Source organism: Manis pentadactyla, chromosome 17 (assembly GCF_030020395.1).
Source record: "Manis pentadactyla isolate mManPen7 chromosome 17, mManPen7.hap1, whole genome shotgun sequence".
Classification (NCBI taxonomy): Eukaryota; Metazoa; Chordata; class Mammalia; order Pholidota; family Manidae; genus Manis; species Manis pentadactyla.
In genome coordinates, this window is record NC_080035.1 from 6,383,671 (window position 1) to 6,403,365 (window position 19,695).

Here is a 19,695-nt window from a genome sequence, read left to right on the forward strand (position 1 = left end):
GGCAAACGTAGAAGGTGAGGGTCTTTAACCTGCTCCTCCTGCCAAGCTCTCCGCATCCTCCCCAAGGGTCTAATCCTAGTCTCCCAGGGGGTGAGGGGGAGGAGGGGGGTTTTTGGAAGTCTGTGTGCCCTTCTAAATCCCAATCGGCTGGAGCACCTATTGCTAATTTGCACAGGTCGGGGTACAGGTCTGGCCACCAGGAATAGGGGTGTGCTATTTTTGACACACTCCAAACTACGTTCCCCACCCCACTACTCACTACCCAGGTCAAGTTGTGAAGCTGCTGTGGGCTGGAACTTCTGCCTGGGGGAATGGAACACAGTACTAGTACAATGGCGCACAGTTCGAAGGTGATCATCTTAGGGGCGTTCTGCTGATCTTAAGCCGGAGAGGATTCTTGGTAGATTGGGCTCTCCACAACAGGTTTCACATGAGATGCGTGGATCCACTTCTTGCCTCCTGAAATAAACAGAAAGGGAAGGCTTCTCAGGGGTTAACATGCCCTGGACTGGAATTAGTATTGGTTTTGCTTTTATTTGTGTCTAGAAGTTTAATGAGTCTGTCTGGGAGCCATCGGGCATTTTGTGCCTTGGCATCATATATGCAAGCATGTCCTTTCCCCCATATGAGCACAGGGTCAGGCCCGTGCCATGTGTTGGTCATCGGATCTCTCCACATAGCCTGTGCATAATTATCTGCCGTGGAGGGATGCCAAAGGCGATCAGCAGCGGTTTTACCCGCGGAGTCATAAGTAAGGAAATTAAGAACAAACAATGCATGATTTAGGAGTGTCTTTGCATTACCTGTTTTCGGATAGAGTACTTCTCCCCCCGACTGAAGTTTGAATAACATGTTTTTAAGGGTTAAGTGGGCTCTTTCAACAATGCCTTGGCCTTGGGGATTATAGGGGATTCCTGTTATGTGCTTAATACTTAACTGCGCACAGAACTGTTTAAAGCTAGAGCTGGTGTATCCAGGCCCATTGTCAGTTTTTAAGATTTTAGGTGGTGGTAGATATGCCAGGCATGAGAGAACATGGGTAATGACATTTTTAGTTGCCTCTCCCGTTTGCAAGGATGCACATAGGAAACCACTACATGTGTCAATAGACACATGGATATATTTTAATTTACCAAAGGGAGGGTAATGAGTGACATCCATTTGCCATATCTCTCCTGGAACTAACCCCCGGGGGTTGATTCCGTTATGAGGCTCTGGGAGGAGAGTTAGACATCCTTGACATTGCCGAACTATTTGGCGGGCCTGTTCTCGGGTGATTGAAAATTTGAGTCTAAGAGTGTGAGCATTGAGATGATGTAGTTCATGAGCCCGTTGGGCTGCAGCCAAGGGTGAGTCTGACGTGACAGAGGCTACTAATTGAGTCGCCAGATCAACTCTGTCATTGCCTTTGGCAAGCGGCCCTGGAAGGCCAGTGTGAGCGCGTATGTGCCCGATGAAAAAAGGGGCATCGCGGTTTAGAATTAATTTTTGCAATTTTGCGAATAGGGGGGAAGCATTTGTAGAGGGACGTATGTAAGGCACTGTCTCTAATAGGGGAACAGAGGTTGCTACATAGGCACTGTCAGTGTAAAGGTTAAAGGGGGCATCTATTAAAAGCTCAAAAACTTTAATTATTGCAGTTAGTTCAACAAGTTGTGCAGAAGAGAGGTCTGTCTGTATTCGAGTAACTTGCCCATTAATACTGAAAGCGGCTATACCGGAGGAGGACCCATCAGAGAACACCATTACGGCCCCAGCAATTGGCGTGGTTTTAGTCCTTTTGGGAAAGACAACCGGGGTCTTTTGAAGGAACTGGACTAATCTGTCTGCAGGGTAATGATTGTCTATTGTCCCCTGGAAGGAGGTGCAGCTAATTGCCCAATCATCATCATGTTGAATAAGCCATTGTAATTGAGATGTATTGTATGGGAGGGTTATAACTTCAGGGTCTCTCCCAAACAACTTGAGAGCTGCCTCTCGGCCTAAACGTAAGAGGGCAGCAACTAATTGAGGATAGGTAGCTAAGACTCTAGGGGGGGAGGCTGGCAAATGAACCCAAAATAGTGGATGGTTTTGCCAAAGGACGCCTGTAGGGGAGAAGGGGGTAGGGAAAATGAGCAGCCACAAACTTAGATGTGGAGAGAAGTAGCTAATGGTCTGTTCAGAAATAGCCTGCTCTACAATGGTTAATGCCCTTTGTGCTTCTGATGAAAGCGAGTGGGGGGAGGAAGGATCAGGGTCTCCACGTAAGACATCAAACAAGGGCTTTAACTCTCCGGTGGTTAGCTTTAAATAAGGCCTGAGCCAGTTGATGTCTCCTAGCAGACGCTGAAAATCATTAAGAGTGTTTAAGGAGCTTCTCTTTAACTGAATTTTCTGAGTGAGGATTTTATTAGAAAATAATTCAAAGCCTAAAAATAGTTGGGGGGGGTGGACCTGGACTTTTTCTGGGGAAATTTGTAGTCCTCGATCTCGGAGGGCAGTGACTAGCTGTTGACTGGCCGCATAGAGCTGTTGCTGGTCAGGACCGGCAAGAAGAATATCATCCATATAATGGATAATATACAAAGTGGGGAAGAGCAACCTAAAGGGGTCTATAGTCTGGGCTACAAACTTTTGGCAAAGAGTGGGGCTGTTGGCCATTCCTTGTGGGAGAACTCTCCACTGAAACCGGGGAGAAGGCCCTACACAATTGGTAATGGGTATACTAAAGGCAAAACGTTTGCAATCATCAGGATGCAAAGGTATGGAGAAAAAGCAGTCTTTTAGATCAATTACTAATTTGACATACCCTTTAGGGATGGCTATTGGAGAGGGAATTCCCGGTTGTAATGCGCCCATAGAGACCATAGTCTTATTAACCGCCCTGAGGTCTTGTAGGAGCCTCCACTTGCCTGATTTCTTTTGGATTACAAAGATTGGGGTGTTCCAAGGGGATGTAGAGGGTTCAATATGTCCAGCAGCCAGCTGTTCCTGCACTAACTCTATGGCTGCATTTAATTTTGTAGTGGTAAGGGGCCATTGATCGATCCAGACAGGAACATCACTTTTCCAAGTAATCTTGTCTGCCTGGAGTGCAGGAGGAGCAACGGCCCTTACGAAAAATGTTTTTCAAACCCTAAACCTGAGCGGTCTATCTTAGGCGTGGCCAGTATCGGGTTGGGATCTCCCTGTTTTAGTTTGCCCAACCCCTGACCAGGGAGGTAACCCTGTGAAAGCATCTGCTGTGTTACAACTTCATTAGGGCTACACATGATGACCTTCATTTGAGAAAGGATATCTCTTCCCCAAAGATTTACCGGCAACCCAGGAACTACGAAGGGTTGAATGAATCCGGTATTTCCTTCTTCATCTTCCCAGTTTAATAACTGTGAGCTCTGTAAGGTGTTTCTTGACTGCCCAATTCCTTGTAGATGGGTCAAGGAAGCGTGTAAGGGCCAGCTGGAGGGCCATGAAGCCTGAGATATGACTGTAGAGTCGGCCCCCGAATCTAAAATTCCTTCAAATACTTTTCCTTGGATCTTAAGTTTAAGAGTGGGGCGTTCTTTAGTAATAGCTTGGATCCAATATAAGTCTGAAGAACCTGGGGTAGAGGAGCCTCGCTGCTTATGAATAGTAGGGTGAGATGTACTTAAAGGGAGGGGGAGCGCCTGCGCAAGGCGCTGACCTTTCATAATGCTGACAGGGCACTGGGGGGCACTAGCAAGAATTTTTATTTCTCCAGTATAGTCATTGTCAACTAAGGAAGGATGGACAATAAGGCCGTTTATTGTGGTGGAAGCTCGCCCTAAAATTAGAAAATAAGTATCTTTGGGAGGTGGGCCATAAATTCCTGTGGAAATAATTGTAATTCCCTCTTCAGGCGTTAATATTGTTGAGGAGGAGGCACAGAGGTCAAGTCCTGCACTCCCGGGTGTGGCCCGATAGAGGGCGGGAGTGCTACAGCTAGGCTGTTCCCCGAGGCCGGCTGAAATGGAATTGGCTGGGGGGCCCGGGGCTGGCCCCTCAGCCCGTTTCCCTGAAAAGGGGGGGTGAAAGGATTTGTGGTACTGTAAAAAGGATTTGTTGGATTGTTACGGCACTCTTTGGCCCAGTGCCGCCCCTTATGGCAGCGAGGGCAAATACCGGGGACTGACCCAACTCTAGGAGGAGGAGCTATGGTAGGGCATTGGCGAGCGAAATGGCCTGGCTGTCCACATTTAAAGCAGTTACGCATAGGCGGTGCGCCCCTGGGGAAGGAAGGAGGATAAGAAGCCGGGGGAGTTTGAACAGCGGCACCTACAGCTAAAAGGGCTTGGACTTTGGATGTAAAAGGATCAACATCTCTACACATTCTCAGCATTTCATCAAGAGTTTTGTCTCGAGTCTTACCGCGGAGGACGGCTCGACATGCCGAATTGGCGTTTTCATAGGCTAGCTGTTTTACAATCTTATCATTGGCAGCCGCGGAACCAAGGGTCCTTTCGGCGGCCTCTAACAGTCTGCTAACAAATTCGCTATAGTCTTCTTGCGAGCTTTGAGTGATCTTAGTTAGAGGAGTGTTAGCAGTCCCGGAAGCAGGGAGTGATATCCAAGCGCCCAAGGCGGCATCTTTCACTTGAGATAAAAGACCAAGGGGAAGGCGCTGCTGCCTGGTTTCAGAGATATATCTGCCCTGTCCCGTAAGCTTATCAAAAGTCCAGGACGCTGTTGGGGAATGAGGGTCTTTTACATTGGCAGCAGCGATGGTCTGACAGCGGTCAGCAAAATCTGCCTTCCAAGTTAAAAACTGACCACGGGTAAGCACAGCCTGGACTATACGCAGCCATTCACCTGGGAGTAAATGTCCTCCTCGAGACAGCGAATCAAGAACAGAAAGGGTAAAAGGGGCATTGGGGCCATAAGCTTTAACGGCCGCGTTCAGCTCTTTTAAGCTTTTGAAATGGATTTTGTGAAATTCTCTAGGGCCATCAGCAGGCTCGGCCGGCTCTGGCTCAGCCTGCTCCTCTCCCTCACTTTCTATTTCCTGAGCAGCAGGGGCGTCTTCGCTATCGCTTTCAAGATCGCCCTCCTCCGGGCTATGTGTTGTGGAGGTGGGGCCAGAGCGGGCGGAGGCCCGGGTAAGAACAGGAAAGAGCAGTTTTTTAGGTTGTTTTTTAGGTTTTGTGGCTGTAAGCGGTTTCTTAGAGAGGCCCTTTTGCGAATATAATGCGGGACGAACTGGTTGGGAGACAACTAATTTTTGGAGATGGCAAGTTATTCTTTGTTCTACTATCTGTGCTATTAGGTCTTCAGTGCTGGTAGGGGGGCCAACAGGACCGGGAGCCGGAGGGGGTAGCGGAGGGGCCGACGGGGGCAAAAAGGCCGGGGCGCAAACATTGGGAGGCTGAATAGAGGGAGTGTAAGAGGCTCTTTTCAAAACTGGGGGTGTGTAAGAAGGGGGGTTAAGCGACGGGGCGGCAAGGGGCCAATCTGGGTTGTGATACTTGGCCGCTTCGTCTTCTAGTTCAGCCGCGTCTCTCGGATCTAAAGGCTCGCCATTTTGGCTCTTAGTCACGACTGGAAAAACCTTTTGTGTATCGACAAAGTCCGAATCTCGAGGGAGAGGCGGATAAATGCAACATTTGGGAGGGGTATCATGGAGGGCACCGAGCAAAGATGGTGTCGGGCTAGGGGAGGGGGATTTAGCTGATTTTGGGGCAGGGGGATCACTCGAAAGAGACGATTTTGAGGCCGCCCGAGATAGGGGGCGGAGGCAATATTCTGCCACTGACAAGAGTTGACGTTTATCAGGGTCAGTATTTTCAACAATATCTCTGATAAGACTCCAATAGGAAAATACTGAAACAGGAACAGAGTCAGGGCCGTTTTTGATAAGATAATCATTTAAATCTCTACCTACTTTCTGCCATTTTTTAGGATGAATTTCGGGGCCATTAATGATAAACCACGGACAGACTTCATCAACAAAAATAAAAAACTTTACCAAGTCTTTCTTTTTAACTCGAACTCCTCTCTCCCTAAGTGAACTTTTTAGGTCTCTTATGAAGACCGCTTCTTTACTTAATTTAGTTCCCATTTTCTTGTAAGGCGGCCGGTACTCACCAGGGACGACGGCTTCCGTGAGCGGCGAAAGGCGTCTCCTATTATTTCATTAGTAAGGGGTCTGCAGACGATCTCTTTCTCGGGGGTCCGCCTGCGAAAGATCCGCACTTCGAGCCCCACGTTGGGCGCCACTTGTCCCGTCCAGCGGGACCTAGTTATTTGTGGAGACGAAGGGGATCTGACCTGGAAGAAAATGGGGGCGAGAGAAGAGCGAAGGCAAGACAGTATTCTGATCAAGCCTTCAAATTTTATTGTAAGACGGGGGTAGATATACACCAGTGTTCAGGGGCAGAGTGGGCCATAGGATACTTGTAAGCAGGGGATTGGCTGCATAGCAGGGATGGCGCAGCGAGTTACATTCTGATTGGTATATGATAATGGGGAAGGAGGGGGAGAAGAGTATCTCTTGGCGCGCGCGGGCTTTCTTGTTGGCGCGCGCGGGCTCGCAGCTAATCTCCAGGAAGTGAAGCAGGAACCTCATGAACTGTGGCCATCTTGTTGTCTTTGTGTGGCTCCCAACACTATACATTATATATCATGTATGTATAATACCTGCATTTGTGTGTATTATGTATTTATTACAATCAAATAGTTTTAAAACAATTTAACACTTAAAAGCATCAAATAGTATATAGCTTCTAGTCAAAAGCAGGATGTCTGCCTCACCCCTCCTCACTCTTAGAAATTGCTCTTCAGGAGGAACCACTTTTAATTCATTCACAAAGGTAGTCTATTTTTTAATTAACATGCTTATGCTACTATTTCTGAATTTTCAATTTTAGGTATTATCCTTTAACTTTTTATGATGGCTGATGGAATTTAGCTCCTTTTCCCCTCCCCTCCCCGTATGCTTTCAGCACAGTGTGATATAACCATTTTGGTTAAATCAATATTCAGTGTTTACATTACTAGGACTCTAGAAGTATTATTTATAGCTGAGCTGTCTCCTTTCTTGTACAACTGTTTATTTTCCTGGGGCTTATTTACTTACTTTTTTATATGTCTATGGTTAAAGTATTTCCAAACTCTTCTTTTAGTGCACCATTGCTTCTCAGCACATCTGAGCAGATCAGTTCACCTCTGTAGCCCTGTCTCCCCTTGCTCTAGCTCAGACTGGTCACCCTAAGCCTACTGCACAGCCGTCAGCCTAGCACTTCGTTTCTCCATCATCCTTGGAAGTCTCTTCATCTTTGTCCCTTCTGGATCCCCTATTTTTTGTGTCCTGTGTCATTATCCTTGGATATCTCATTTGCAAATATATTCTCTCATACAGTAGGTTGCCTTTTCATTTTATTCATGGTTTCCTTTGCTGTGCAGAAGCTTTAAGTTTGATACAGGCCTCATTTGGATGAAACATTCTCTAGTAGCTTCCCAAGGAAAGGGGTATAAGAGAAATCTTTGAGACACTGTCTTAAACTGCCTTCATTTTACTCGCGCAATCGATCTATGGCTTGCTGGACTTAGAAATCCTTTTCTCCACAGCCTCACCAACATTTGTTGTTTCTTGTCTTATTAATAGTGGCCATTCTCACTGGTGTGAGGTGATAGTTCATTGTGGTTTTTATTTGTATGATTAGCGATGTTGAGCATCTTTTCATGTGTCTGTCAGCCATCCATCAGTACATCTCCTTTAGAAAAATGTCTATTCAGATCCCTTGCCCATTTTTTAATCGGATTATTTGTTTTTTGGTGTTTAGTTATATAAGTTCTTAAATATTTTTGATACTAGCCACTTATTGGATATATATGAAATTAATCATGTCTGACCTCTGTCCATTGTCAGAAAGCTGAGTTTCCTTGAAGGTCGGAAATTTGTGGGATGCTTCTTGGCCTCCCTCTGTGCTCCCTTTTACACTCCCCACTCTCCCTTATGTTTCACTGCCACATCCTTAGGCTCTTCTCTTAAGCCTCAAATGATCCTGCAGTGTCATTGTTGATCTGTTAGAGACAGTATGGCAGGAGCAGGGTGGGGGAGGTGTCCAGTGGGAATGTGTTGCTTTGAAGGCTTCTCAAGTAACTGGGACTAGGAGCCTTCTCATGAAGTTCATTTTTTTCTATGCTTCATGAAGTAAAAAGGAAGAAAGATGTAAAGATATGATTTTACAAATAGTAAAATAATGTATTAACAAGGAAGCACTTGCCAAGGGCAGGTTTGGAGAGGACTGATGACTAAGAGGGGGCAGCTGGCTGTACTCCATGCATCTGGAGAATGAGTCCTTAATCCTGAGGAGCACCTGGGTGACAGCAGTGTTCACGAAATCTCTCCTGTGTGCTGCTGAAATCCACATCTTCCTATAGATTTTGGGTCTTCTTCCTCCAGGATTCTTGTGGGCTGCTTTTCCTAGGGAGAGCTTATAAGAAGATCTTTAGTGGGACAGATTACCACCTCTTTGCTGCAGCTGTCTCACACCATAACTGATACCCATGACCTTCTCCTGACCTCCGTCTTCTGGATTCTCTTCACATCTGTCTGACACCTGACTCAGGGAGCTGACCTGATTATATGACTCAGACTCTGATCCTTGGGGGTATGAGCCCCTGACCATGCTGTACTCGGGCCGTGGCTGCTGCACATTTCCTTTTACCATCACTTTTGGGCAAGTGTGCACTGCAAACTACCAACTGTCACCTCTGTGCCAAGCACACACCTCTCTGACCCCATTGTATAACAACAGTCCTACATGTTCCTGCTGGCTCATTTGTCCCTGCCAGGAGGGTGACTCCTCTTCTTTCCTATTGGTCCTTTGACTAGAGCTGCCTGTGGCGGCCATAGCTTAAAGTTTGGTGGGATTCTTACTGTGTCTTTTAGTGGAAGTGTTTCTGCTTAGGGAATCAGACTTATAAACCTACAGAACTTAGAGTTGCAGGGGCAGGAAGCACAGATTTCCCAAGTCAGTCCCTGGAAGCGATGGTCTGCAGGGCCACTCATATATCCATTTTGACTTCTGGATCCATGTATTCTGCCTGTTAGGGATATAGCACCATATAGTAGCCGTTGATTTAGAGGTACTGTAGCGTGGAGGATGGCATAGCATCTTCACATGGTGTCATCTCCAGGCTGATGCTTAAGCTGTGCCATCAGCCAGCCTGTCATCACTCTCTCTGTCTGGCATCTTTTGGATGGTTCAGAATATGAGGAGGCCAGGGAGCCCCAGGATCTTGTGTGCACTGCTGACATGGGATGGGCCCACCTGGGTTAGCTTGCTACCAGACAGCTAGCTGGCCTCTCTGAGGGGTAGTGCTTGACTAGGGGCTCTGTACTGGTCTCTCATTGCCATAGTAAGTGTTTGGCAGTGGGAGTAGCCAGGTCAGCCTTGGTGAATAGAAGTCCAGTCTTGTGTTGTTTGCATTTTTCTTCTTATAAGTGTTTGCATTTTTCTTCTTATAATGGTTAAGAGCCATTTATGTTTCTTTCATTGTGAGTCATCAATTCATTTTTCTATAGGGTTCTTGGTTGTCATCTTGTGTTTTTAGAAGCTCTTTTTATATTAGAGATATTATTTCTCAATAATAATGAATTGCAAATATTTTTCCCAGTATTTTTTCCCTTGCTCATGCTGGTTTTTTTCCATGTAGGTTTTTTTTTTTAATATAATGAGATTTATCACTCTTTTTATTGCTTCTGGATTTTGAGTCATAGGAGAGTTTTCCCTACTCCCAGATTATGAAGGAACTCACTGATTTTTCCTTTTAGTTCTTTTATGCTTTTATTTTTTACATTTAAATTTCTGATTCATTGGGAAGTTATCAGGGGTATGGTGTGAGGAGTGAATCTAATTTTTCATTATGAATATTCAGTTCCCTCAACCCAACTTGTAAAAAGTCCATTTTCCTCCAACTGACATAACTTTTATTTCCGTATGTAATTGGCTTATTTCTAGACTTCAGTTCCATTCCAGTGCTTTATCTGTTCATGTCCTAGTACTAATCCTAGTTTTAGAAACTTTTTATAGGTTTTAATAAGTGGTTGAGCTAGCTATCTTCTCAATTCTCTTCTTAGGGTTTTCTATTTATTCTTGTTTGTTCATCCCAGTGAATTTTCTAATCAGTTTGTTTAGCTCCAGAAAGTAACTTGAGGCATTTTATTGCCATTATTTTAAATGTATAAATTTACATAGGAAAAAATAGCTTCTTTATGATACTGAGTTTTATTGCACAAGGTATATATTTTCTATCTGTTCAAGTCTATTTTCTATCTTTCAGGAGTTAAAACACTCATAGGTTTGGACATTTCTATCACCTGACATGACTTTCATATAATCTTGTGGATTTTTTTTTGGCTTAATTTTAGTCTCGAGCATCATCCTTTTTAGGATAAAATGACCCATTTCTGGTTTCTGTCATAATTTCTGTAATTAGGACAAACCTCTCATGAGACCCATGTCAGAGGTTCTATAGATCTGGTTTGTATCTGGAAGAGAATCCTAGCTTTGTTGGGTTGTAGTCATTCTAGATTAGATAATAAGAAACCTATTCAGTTATGAGTACCTTTCCCTCAGTTTCTGAAACACTGTTGTGAGTGAGCAGCCTGACAGTGACATGGGGTTCTCTGCAGTGCCCTTGTATGTTGTTGTTGCTAAGTCTGGATTGTCCTTAATATGTCAGAATATTTTATTACCATGGAAAAGACATGAGATGCATGTATAAGTGAGGGATATCTGCTCTTGATACTCAAGCATGTTGTGGGAGGGAGTGAATGAAACAATACTTTCAAAGAAGACATGAAACAGAAAAACTATCACTATGAGAATCCCCAAAAGATAAAGTCTTAAAAAAATCAGCTAGATTTCATACCACTTAGTCAGCTTGAGAGAAGCTCTGTGATTTTCATATATGGTGTATACAAAAAGTGTGCCTCTTTCCTCTGTACTTTGTGATGCACACACGCACGCACGCGTGCACCACTGCCATCCCCCACTACTCTCTCAAGGGTTCCTTGAGACTTGGTATTTGGTAAAATGATGTTAAAGATTAGTGGTGAGCTTTCTTGTGTCTTCTGCCTTTTGCTTGGTACCTGACAAGAAACTACTGAGATGAACTGAAGTGTTTAGAAGGTCTAATTTTTGTATGTAAACTGACTTCTGACCACAAAGCTGATCTTCTTTCTATACTAGTGCCAAGTCCTTTCTTGAATGATTTTGCATATATGTCTATCCTGTTTCCTGATCCATCCGTCTTTCTCCAAGCCCTCATCAGTGATTATTGGGAAGGAGGGGTAATAAAAAAAGAAATTAAGATTGGAGAATGAGTTGTGCAGAGCCTGGGGAAGAAAGTACAGGAGTTACCATTGCTTCTTGGAGCTAATTCTTTGTATGTGGCCATCGTGTATAGATGGAGTTGTTTATGCTTGGGGCCACAATGGATATAGCCAGCTTGGGAATGGGACGACCAACCAAGGCATCGCTCCCATCCAAGTCTGTACCAATCTCTTGATCAAGCAAGTGGTTGAAGTAGCTTGTGGCTCACATCATTCAATGGCTCTGGCAGCTGATGGAGAGGTAAGTGCCCAGCTTTTATTCTTTTTTTTAAACTGTGGTAAGATATACATAATATAAAATTTGCTATCTTAACCGTAAGTTCAGTGACATTAAGCACATTTGCATTGTTGTGCTCCATCCATCTACAGAGCTTTTTATCTTGAAAAACTGAAACTTTGTAACCCATTAGATAATAACTCCCCATTTCTCCTCACCCATCCCCTGGCAACCACCATTCTACTTTCTGTCTCTGTGATTCTGACCACTCTCAGTACACAATGAGTGGAATCATACAGTATTTGTCCTTTTTTATGATGGCCTAATTTCACTTAGGATAATGTTTTTAGGGTTCATCCACGTTGTAGCATGTGTCAGAATTTTCTTGCTTTCTAAGGCTGAATGACACTGCATTGTATGCATATGTCATTCATCTGTCAATGGTTGAGTTGTTTCCACCTTTTGGCTATTGTGAAAGTGCCTTACTTTAAAAAAAAATAAAATGACCATATTTGTACTTTGTATAGTGTGAACACAGCAGCCCTGTATGCAGAGCTAGAAGCATCATGGGAATATTCTCTTTTTATTATCAGGACTACTTTTTTGACAGTAGACTTCAGTTGTAAGGCAGTTGAGGTTCATGCTCTTTGCTAAGACTACAAATTAAATGTGTATGACAGTGTTCTGTACTTTTTCTTTTAATTACTCTATTACTTAAGCTCTATCTTGTTTTTCAGTAAATGTAATTGAAACAGGGATCATGGATGTAGTCAGAGTAGGGTGAGGGCCTCTGGAGGGGGCAGGGCGGGATATTTGCAGTCAGAGCAATGTAACTACATGCAAGAAAACCCCCCTGCTAAAACTCTATGTTTAACATTGAGCTCTAGAATCATTCTTCAGTGAAATCAGTTAATGTTCCCCAGATAAAGAAGCGTAGCATACGTTTTATTATGCTAAACATTTGTAACCATGTAGAAGATTCACTTTAGCATACTAAAAGGCCCAGGCCTATGTGCTGTCTTTCCTCCTGATCTGAGGAGGTGATTTTGCAAACTGAACAATTAACTTAGCATGCAGACCCAGCTGTAGACTACATGGTAAAAGGCAGGAAGAATTCCATCTTAAAGATAAGATTGCATTTTAACACCCAGGAAGTTCAAGAGGCAAGATTCTTTAGCAAGTAGACAATACCTCAGCCCACCTTGGGGGCTGGGCAGGCAGCCTTTTGATATGCTCCCGGACCAAGGTGCCAGTATCCCAGAGAGAAATCAAGGCAGGAAATTCCTTACAGTTAAGTTAATTTTTAATATTTAGGGACCACTTAACAAGTCCCCACCCCTAAGTTTTTCCATGTTCTCAAAAAATCCTCAACTGCCTATAAAACCCCCTAGACAACGCAGCACTAGGGACTCTCTTCTCCCCTCCTGGTGTGAGCGGGGAGCTCTGTCCTCTCACTTTATCTCTAAATAAAAGCCTGTACCTCGCTCTCCTCCTACCTTGACTTTGTGAAGCTCATTCTTTGGCTCCGCAAACAAGAACTCCGGCATCATCTTGATATAGAAAATAACTTTACCAGCATTCTAATACATACTATACCACTTGTTCACCCTGCCAAGTTACATGCTTATCTTAAAGGTTACTCGTCCTATTGATTGTACCTTTTAATCTCTTGTATCATTTTGTTTCTTGACATTCCTATAGCCCTAGGGCAGGCCTTGCCGTCTGCCCGAGCTATTGGAATGGTCTTTTTTTATTCCATAGCTTTTTAATTGGTCTACCTGTGCAGTATTACTTCTGTGCTCCCTGTGTTTCTAAAGCACAAATGCGATCCTACTGTCCCCATTTAAGTCCTTCCAGGGTATTACAGTAGTTTTCCTAAGTAGAGTGGATTATGGATGAAGGGATGAAGAAACCAGTGAAGCTCAGGGAGGTCAAGGTTTTATGGCTGGGATATGCAGGAGCCCAGCCTAGCATGTGTCTTGGAATCTACTGTGCCCTACTTGTTGCTTGGTTAGTGGGACCCCAGGTACCATTTTTTAAATAAAAGGCCATGCATTGCAGGTGAACTTGGGATATTTAAGTAGAAGTGCCAGGAAAATGATTGTTAAAATTAGAACTCTCTCATTTGTACAGCCTGGATTCTGGTTTATTTTAGCCTTAAGCATATGTTACTTTGGATAATTGTGCTAAATACTCACATTATTGTACTAGATATTCCTATGAATCCACTTTCAGGAAGTGTTGCAGATGATTTCTTCTGTACCTGTGAAGTGAACCATAGCACATACTCTTTGAAGACATGAGCAGTGGGTCTTACTGGGCCTTGGGTAGCACCAGATATGTGAACATGGAAAGTGCTCTCAGTGGGTGGTGGGAATCAGGATGATAAGGATCCCTTCCTGCAGGCAAGTGAGGGAAGTGGGGTCCTTAGACATTCTCCTGGTGTTGGAGGAAGTTATTTCCTCATCTGTCAGCTTCCCCCTGCACCAAACCTCTCTGGCCACACTCTTGTTTGTTAGAACCAGTTGGTAATTAATTTGAAATGATGTTTTGTTTTGTTTTTCACCTTTGTTAGTAGATTTAAACTAGCTTAGAGATCTATTTATTTCTTCCCCCCTCAGAAATCTGGTTTTCAGGTTATGGCAGATCACAGGCAAAAATAAGCAGGCTGCAGTTGAGGAGGGAAGCTGCTTGGAGCTGACAGCAAAAGAGAGCCCAGGGAAAATATTACCAAGACAACCTAACAGCCTGTTACATTTTCATCTCCTTAGCACTTAGGAGCATTATTGTGTTATGATATGGAGCTATGATTGATAATTATAATTGTGATAGTCTTGAGTTATCAGGCAAAATTAAGTTGCAAAATTTATCTGCAAGTAAAGACTAGTGAGACAGGGAAAAGTTTAGGATGGTTTCAAAAGGTTTCCATGAAAAAAAAAAGGGTGAATATTTTCATCCAAAGAGTTAAGCAGATTTTTCATATCACTGATACTTATGTGGCAAATACCATATTTCCTATTGATGCCAGATTAAAAACATGTAACTGCCATAATTATATAGACAATATAACAGTGGTTAAGAGCTCAGCTAGACTGCATGGATTCAAATTACATTTATATTAGTTACTAGCTCTGGAACCTCAACCAAGTCACTTAACTTCTGTGTTTCCATTTCCATGTATAAAATGGGGATGATAATAGATAATAATCTACCCCAGGGTCACTTTACGGGATTACTATGAGGATTAAATTGGTTAATGCATATAAAGCATTTAGAGCCATTTAGCACTTTAAGTACTCATCAGGTGGGCTTATTTTTCTTTTACAATTATTATTGTGTGCTAAAGCTAGAATTTTTGCCATTACTATTCTTTTTCTTGTGTAGGTATTTGCTTGGGGCTATAACAACTGTGGTCAGGTAGGATCAGGATCTACAGCGAATCAACCAACCCCTAGAAAAGTTACCAACTGTTTACATATAAAGAGGGTAGTTGGCATTGCCTGTGGTCAGACCTCATCCATGGCTGTTCTGGACAATGGTGAGGTGAGCAATCTCTGCATTCCATTTTCTCCTCCCACCTCCTCTTTCAACAAAACGTCATTTTCATCATGAGGTGCAAATATTAGATCGTGGAAGGAAGAGTGCTTTGTTTTGAAAGCTCTATTGATAGTTAACTGGTTATTGACTGAGGAGTAACCAGAGGATGTTTGACCCTCAGTGTGTATTTTTAAATTGCAAAATTTATCTGCAAGTAAAGACTCTAATGTGTCTAACTGGTTTTTTTTTTCAAGATCCAAATAGCCTAATCCTTATAGGTACTTGTGATTTAACATGCTAGACTAAAGAATTTGATACTACCTCTTTCTTCCAATGAAGACATCAACTGTGCGTTCTTTAAAGTCGGCTGATATGTTTATATGCAGTCAGTGTAATTTCTGTAAAACTATCTGCCTGCACCTGGAATGTTTTTTCACAGGAGGAAGCAACTTGCACAAGTAGAATTTTTTGTCCTGGTAGTTGTTATATTCTGGTTGCAACTTTTACTTAAATGGAGCTGCCACCATCTAGACAAGTCTCAGTGCACAAACACTGTACAGACACCTGTCTTTGTACACAGACGTATGGAATGATGCATTGGGGTGCTTGAGTGCTTTAGAGTTTAATGAAGACTCACCTGTGTTAACTTATTTTTCAAATTAGTCCTGACTTCAGCTGGGATGCCTTCAGAATTCCTTGGGATAGTCATGTAACTTCCTCCATTCCAGTATTTTTCATTTCTCCTTTGTATTGAAAAATAAGCATAGTCTTAAAATTATTATGATGTGGTTATTTTAACAAAGGAAAACAAATGAAACATAAAGTAAAAAGTGAATACTTTCCCCAACCTTGTTGTTGTATATCCATTTAGGCTTGTCTCTATAAACAAGTATATATAGGTGAATGTAATTACTTTTTAAAAATGGATTATTATACCTACTGCTTTTTTCTGCTATTCTACAACTTCCCTGCTTAACAACATATATTCTACCTGAATCTATTATCAGATCATTTATAGCTACTTTCCATTATTGTGGTTGCTTAGTTTTCCTTGTGTGGATGTAGATGAACCATATCCAGAACTCTACTGATAAACATTTCAATTGTTTCTAATTTATTGCTATTATAAGCAATGTTATATAGATTTTCTTTCTATGTGTATATATGTGTATATATCTTTGTACACTTACGCAAGTAAATAGGATTTCTTGGTCAAGGGATTATGCCATTACAATTTTTGCTATCTTTTGCCAGATTTCTCTCCAGAAACTTCAAAGCTATTAAACTTCTGACCCTGAAAGTGCTTTTAACCATCTCTTGCTAGTACCCTAAAGTTCATGTCCCCTTTCCCCTCTATCACGTCTTGAAAAAGCCCAACTGGTAACTGTTTGCCCTGCATTCCCGTGGGGCATGGTGCCACCATACATCTTGGGTTTCTTATTTGAATAAGACCTTTGTCTGTTCCCTGTCAGTACTTTTTCCCATGTCCCACACTGGTTATTCTGAACCTTTAACACTACTGTAAACCTATGCACAGCTCTGCTACTTTCAGCTGATGACTCTCCTCTCATTCCAGGTACCTAAGGGATCACCATATTCTGTTACATCTCCCTCTTTAATCTCTTTCCTATCCATTCCCTCTCTCTTGGTCCTGCTGTGACTGCCTAGTTTGGACCCTCATCAGAGATCACCTATTTGCTGATGAGAGGTGAATTTATCTACTGAATGGTCTTCCTGCCTCTAGTCCTACACATTCCAGTCAGCCTCCATGTTGCAGCCAGTGTGATCTTTCCTAAATGCAAATTGGATCATTATTAATCTCTGTTTTGAAGTGTTACAGTGGAAGGTCCATAGATGATGTATTCCACTTACCCTGCTATGCTTTTTGGCATTTTACCCCTTTAGCCCTTTCCTTTTAGTCTTTTCTCCTACCACTACCCCAGATGTGTCCAGGTAGGCCTACCTCCTTGTCATCTGAACCTACTTCAACACGTTCTGTTCCCTCTTCCTAAAATACCTTCACCTTCATTCATCCTTCAGCCCTGCTTAAATCTGTGCTTTCTAAAGTCTTACCTAAACTTTCTTCCTATAGCTAAATCCTTTCTCCTCTTTACTCCTCTTGTGCCTCAATATCTCTGTTACAGTACTTGCCGCCAGCTGAAAAAATTGGTATATATGCATCTCTCCTGTTAAACTGTGGCCAAAGACCTATTCTAGTATCTTTTACAATGTCCTGAAATGGAGTAGGTGACATGACATAATTGTTAATGAGCCTCAGCTTCCTCATGTGTAAAACAGGAATAAACAGCCTGCCCAAGGCTATCCCACAGTAAGTTATGGAGTAGGAACTGAGGCCAAATTCTGTCACCCCCAAAACCAAAATACCTTCTATTTTGAGATCAGTTGTGGGGTCATACAGAGTAGAATATGGGTGTGGAAGGTGAGAAAAGTATCTGTTTAGATGGACTACATTTTATCTGTCTGCCTTACTAGCAGATTTAAAAGCCTGTTTTCTTCCTTTCTCAGGTGTATGGCTGGGGTTACAATGGCAATGGCCAGTTAGGCTTGGGGAACAATGGCAACCAGCTGACCCCCGTGAGAGTGGCAGCTTTGCACAGTGTGTGTGTGAACCAGGTATGTCTGTTGGACTCACTGCTTCTCCCATCTGTCTTTCCTGCTCTGACTTGGGGAATCACGGGAGATTTACTCTTCAGTAAATCTTTTCAAACAAAGCTCTCCACCTTCATCTCCCACATTTAGGGTTACACCCTCCCTAAGTTCCCCTGATAAGAAGGAGCATCATGGTAGTGGTTCATCAGTCTTGACAAGTAAAAGAAGAGATTGGAAAAATCCTGTAGTCTCAGGTTTAGGCTTTTCTAATGCTTTTTAGAAATGTTTCAGAGAATGTCAGTCACACCTGCTGATGAACTGGCATTCTGTAGAAGCTGGCTGTCTTTAAATAGATGTTTTCCCTGCCCTTCCTCTTTACCTGTTTATGGTAACCATTTAAATTTACTTGCAGATTGTCTGCGGCTATGCACACACTCTAGCACTAACAGATGAGGGTTTGCTCTATGCCTGGGGAGCTAACACGTATGGGCAGCTGGGAACTGGCAATAAAAATAACCTGCTAAGCCCAGCACACATCGTGGTGGAGAAAGAAAGGTAACTGGCTGTACCATGTTTTGGGATTGTGTGTGTATTTTGGACTTGAGACTGTGTGTGCTGGAGCTGTGGGGTTAGGCTTTATAATTCTGCTGTTTATTAACATTCTCACTTTGAACAAAAGAGTTTGAGTACCAGCCAGAATGAATATGAAGTTGACATGATTCTCTTTCACCTCTCTAAAGTGACCTCCTTTGGTTGACAGGCATTGATGCATCTTGGTGTGATCCCTACAACCTTACTATTGCCCACTGAGTGGGGAAGCAAAACAGGGTCTGTCAGAATGTTGAGATTCAAAGGGCAGTACATTTCCTTTGAGCCAATTAAAACAACTTTTAAATAAGTAAAATCTGCTCTTGAAAGGACATTTTCGTTTAAATATTGATTTGGTTTGATGCGTGTTACTGGAATAGATGCTAATGTTTGTTCAGCCAAATTGTGAGGTTTTACCCACTAAGTCTTAAGAGTATTGACTTGTTTCCAGGATCTTGCATAAGAAGCATACTGAAAAATGTTAAGTTTCACTTGATGTCCATTTGGACTAAGATGCTCAGAGTCCATGACCCCTAGACCATGGATGAGAGAAAAAGTTTTATCAAGGGAGTGGCATATTGAAGACAGTGTTTTTTTGCTACTGTCTAAGTCCCCAGACTGTCAGGATATTTTTTTATTGTCTGCTTTCCTCATTTACTCAGTACCCCTTTCCCAGGTTTCCTCAACTGTTTGTGTTTTTTATCCTAAATCAAAATGAAGTTAGAAAGGGAGTGGGGCAACCAGGAAGGGAGAAACACAGTTCTCTTGCTCCAGTCTTCTGGTTTTGTCCGTTGGACTTGGCAGCTAATGTCCCTTATCTTGGGCTGTTTTTTTGAGCTATTCCACACATGAACCTTTTATTTACCTTGTGTGGTGTGATAAAGAAGTGACATGCATTTTTCTTAAAACTTCCAGGGTTGTAGAGGTTGCAGCCTGCCACTCTGCCCATACATCGGCTGCCAAGACACAGGGCGGGCACGTGTACATGTGGGGCCAGTGCCGGGGCCAGTCGGTGACCCTGCCCCACCTCACCCACTTCTCCTGCACGGACGATGTGTTCGCCTGCTTCGCCACTCCTGCTGTCTCATGGCGCCTCCTGTCTGTAGGTGAGAAAGCTCAGAGCTGCTTCCTTACAGGAAGAATGGTACTGTCAACTGACCAGTTTTTCTGCGTATTTTACTTGCTGTGGGCAATATTAAGTTCTAGAATGTTTTGTTCTCCATTAGCTTTAATATCTTTTCTCAAATTAGAGTTGCATGTTAAACTTTACTATTATGGTATGAAATAATGTATGGACTTACTATTTTTTCCCTTTAATTGCTTTCAAGATGAAACTCAGATAAAATTAACCATGTTAAAGTCTGCAATTTATAGGCATTTAGTACATTCACAGTGTTGTATA

The 19,695-nt window shown here is 42.8% G+C and overlaps 1 protein-coding gene across 14 annotated transcripts in view; it reads left to right on the plus strand.

The window, feature by feature from the left end:
* The window catches only part of RCBTB1 (RCC1 and BTB domain containing protein 1), a 103,888-nt gene that overhangs the window by 34,745 nt on the left and 49,448 nt on the right, over positions 1–19,695 (plus strand). For all 14 annotated transcript variants that reach the window (XR_005034040.2, XR_005034041.2, XM_036932559.2 and 11 more), the window contains 5 exons: positions 11,416–11,582; positions 14,943–15,101; positions 17,622–17,729; positions 18,118–18,260; positions 19,209–19,399. Coding sequence is in view for 12 of the 14 variants with exons in the window: in XM_036932559.2 (XP_036788454.1) it covers positions 11,416–11,582; positions 14,943–15,101; positions 17,622–17,729; positions 18,118–18,260; positions 19,209–19,399 (768 nt within the window). In the remaining 2 variants the exon portion in view is untranslated. The remainder of the gene's footprint in view (positions 1–11,415; positions 11,583–14,942; positions 15,102–17,621; positions 17,730–18,117; positions 18,261–19,208; positions 19,400–19,695) is intronic.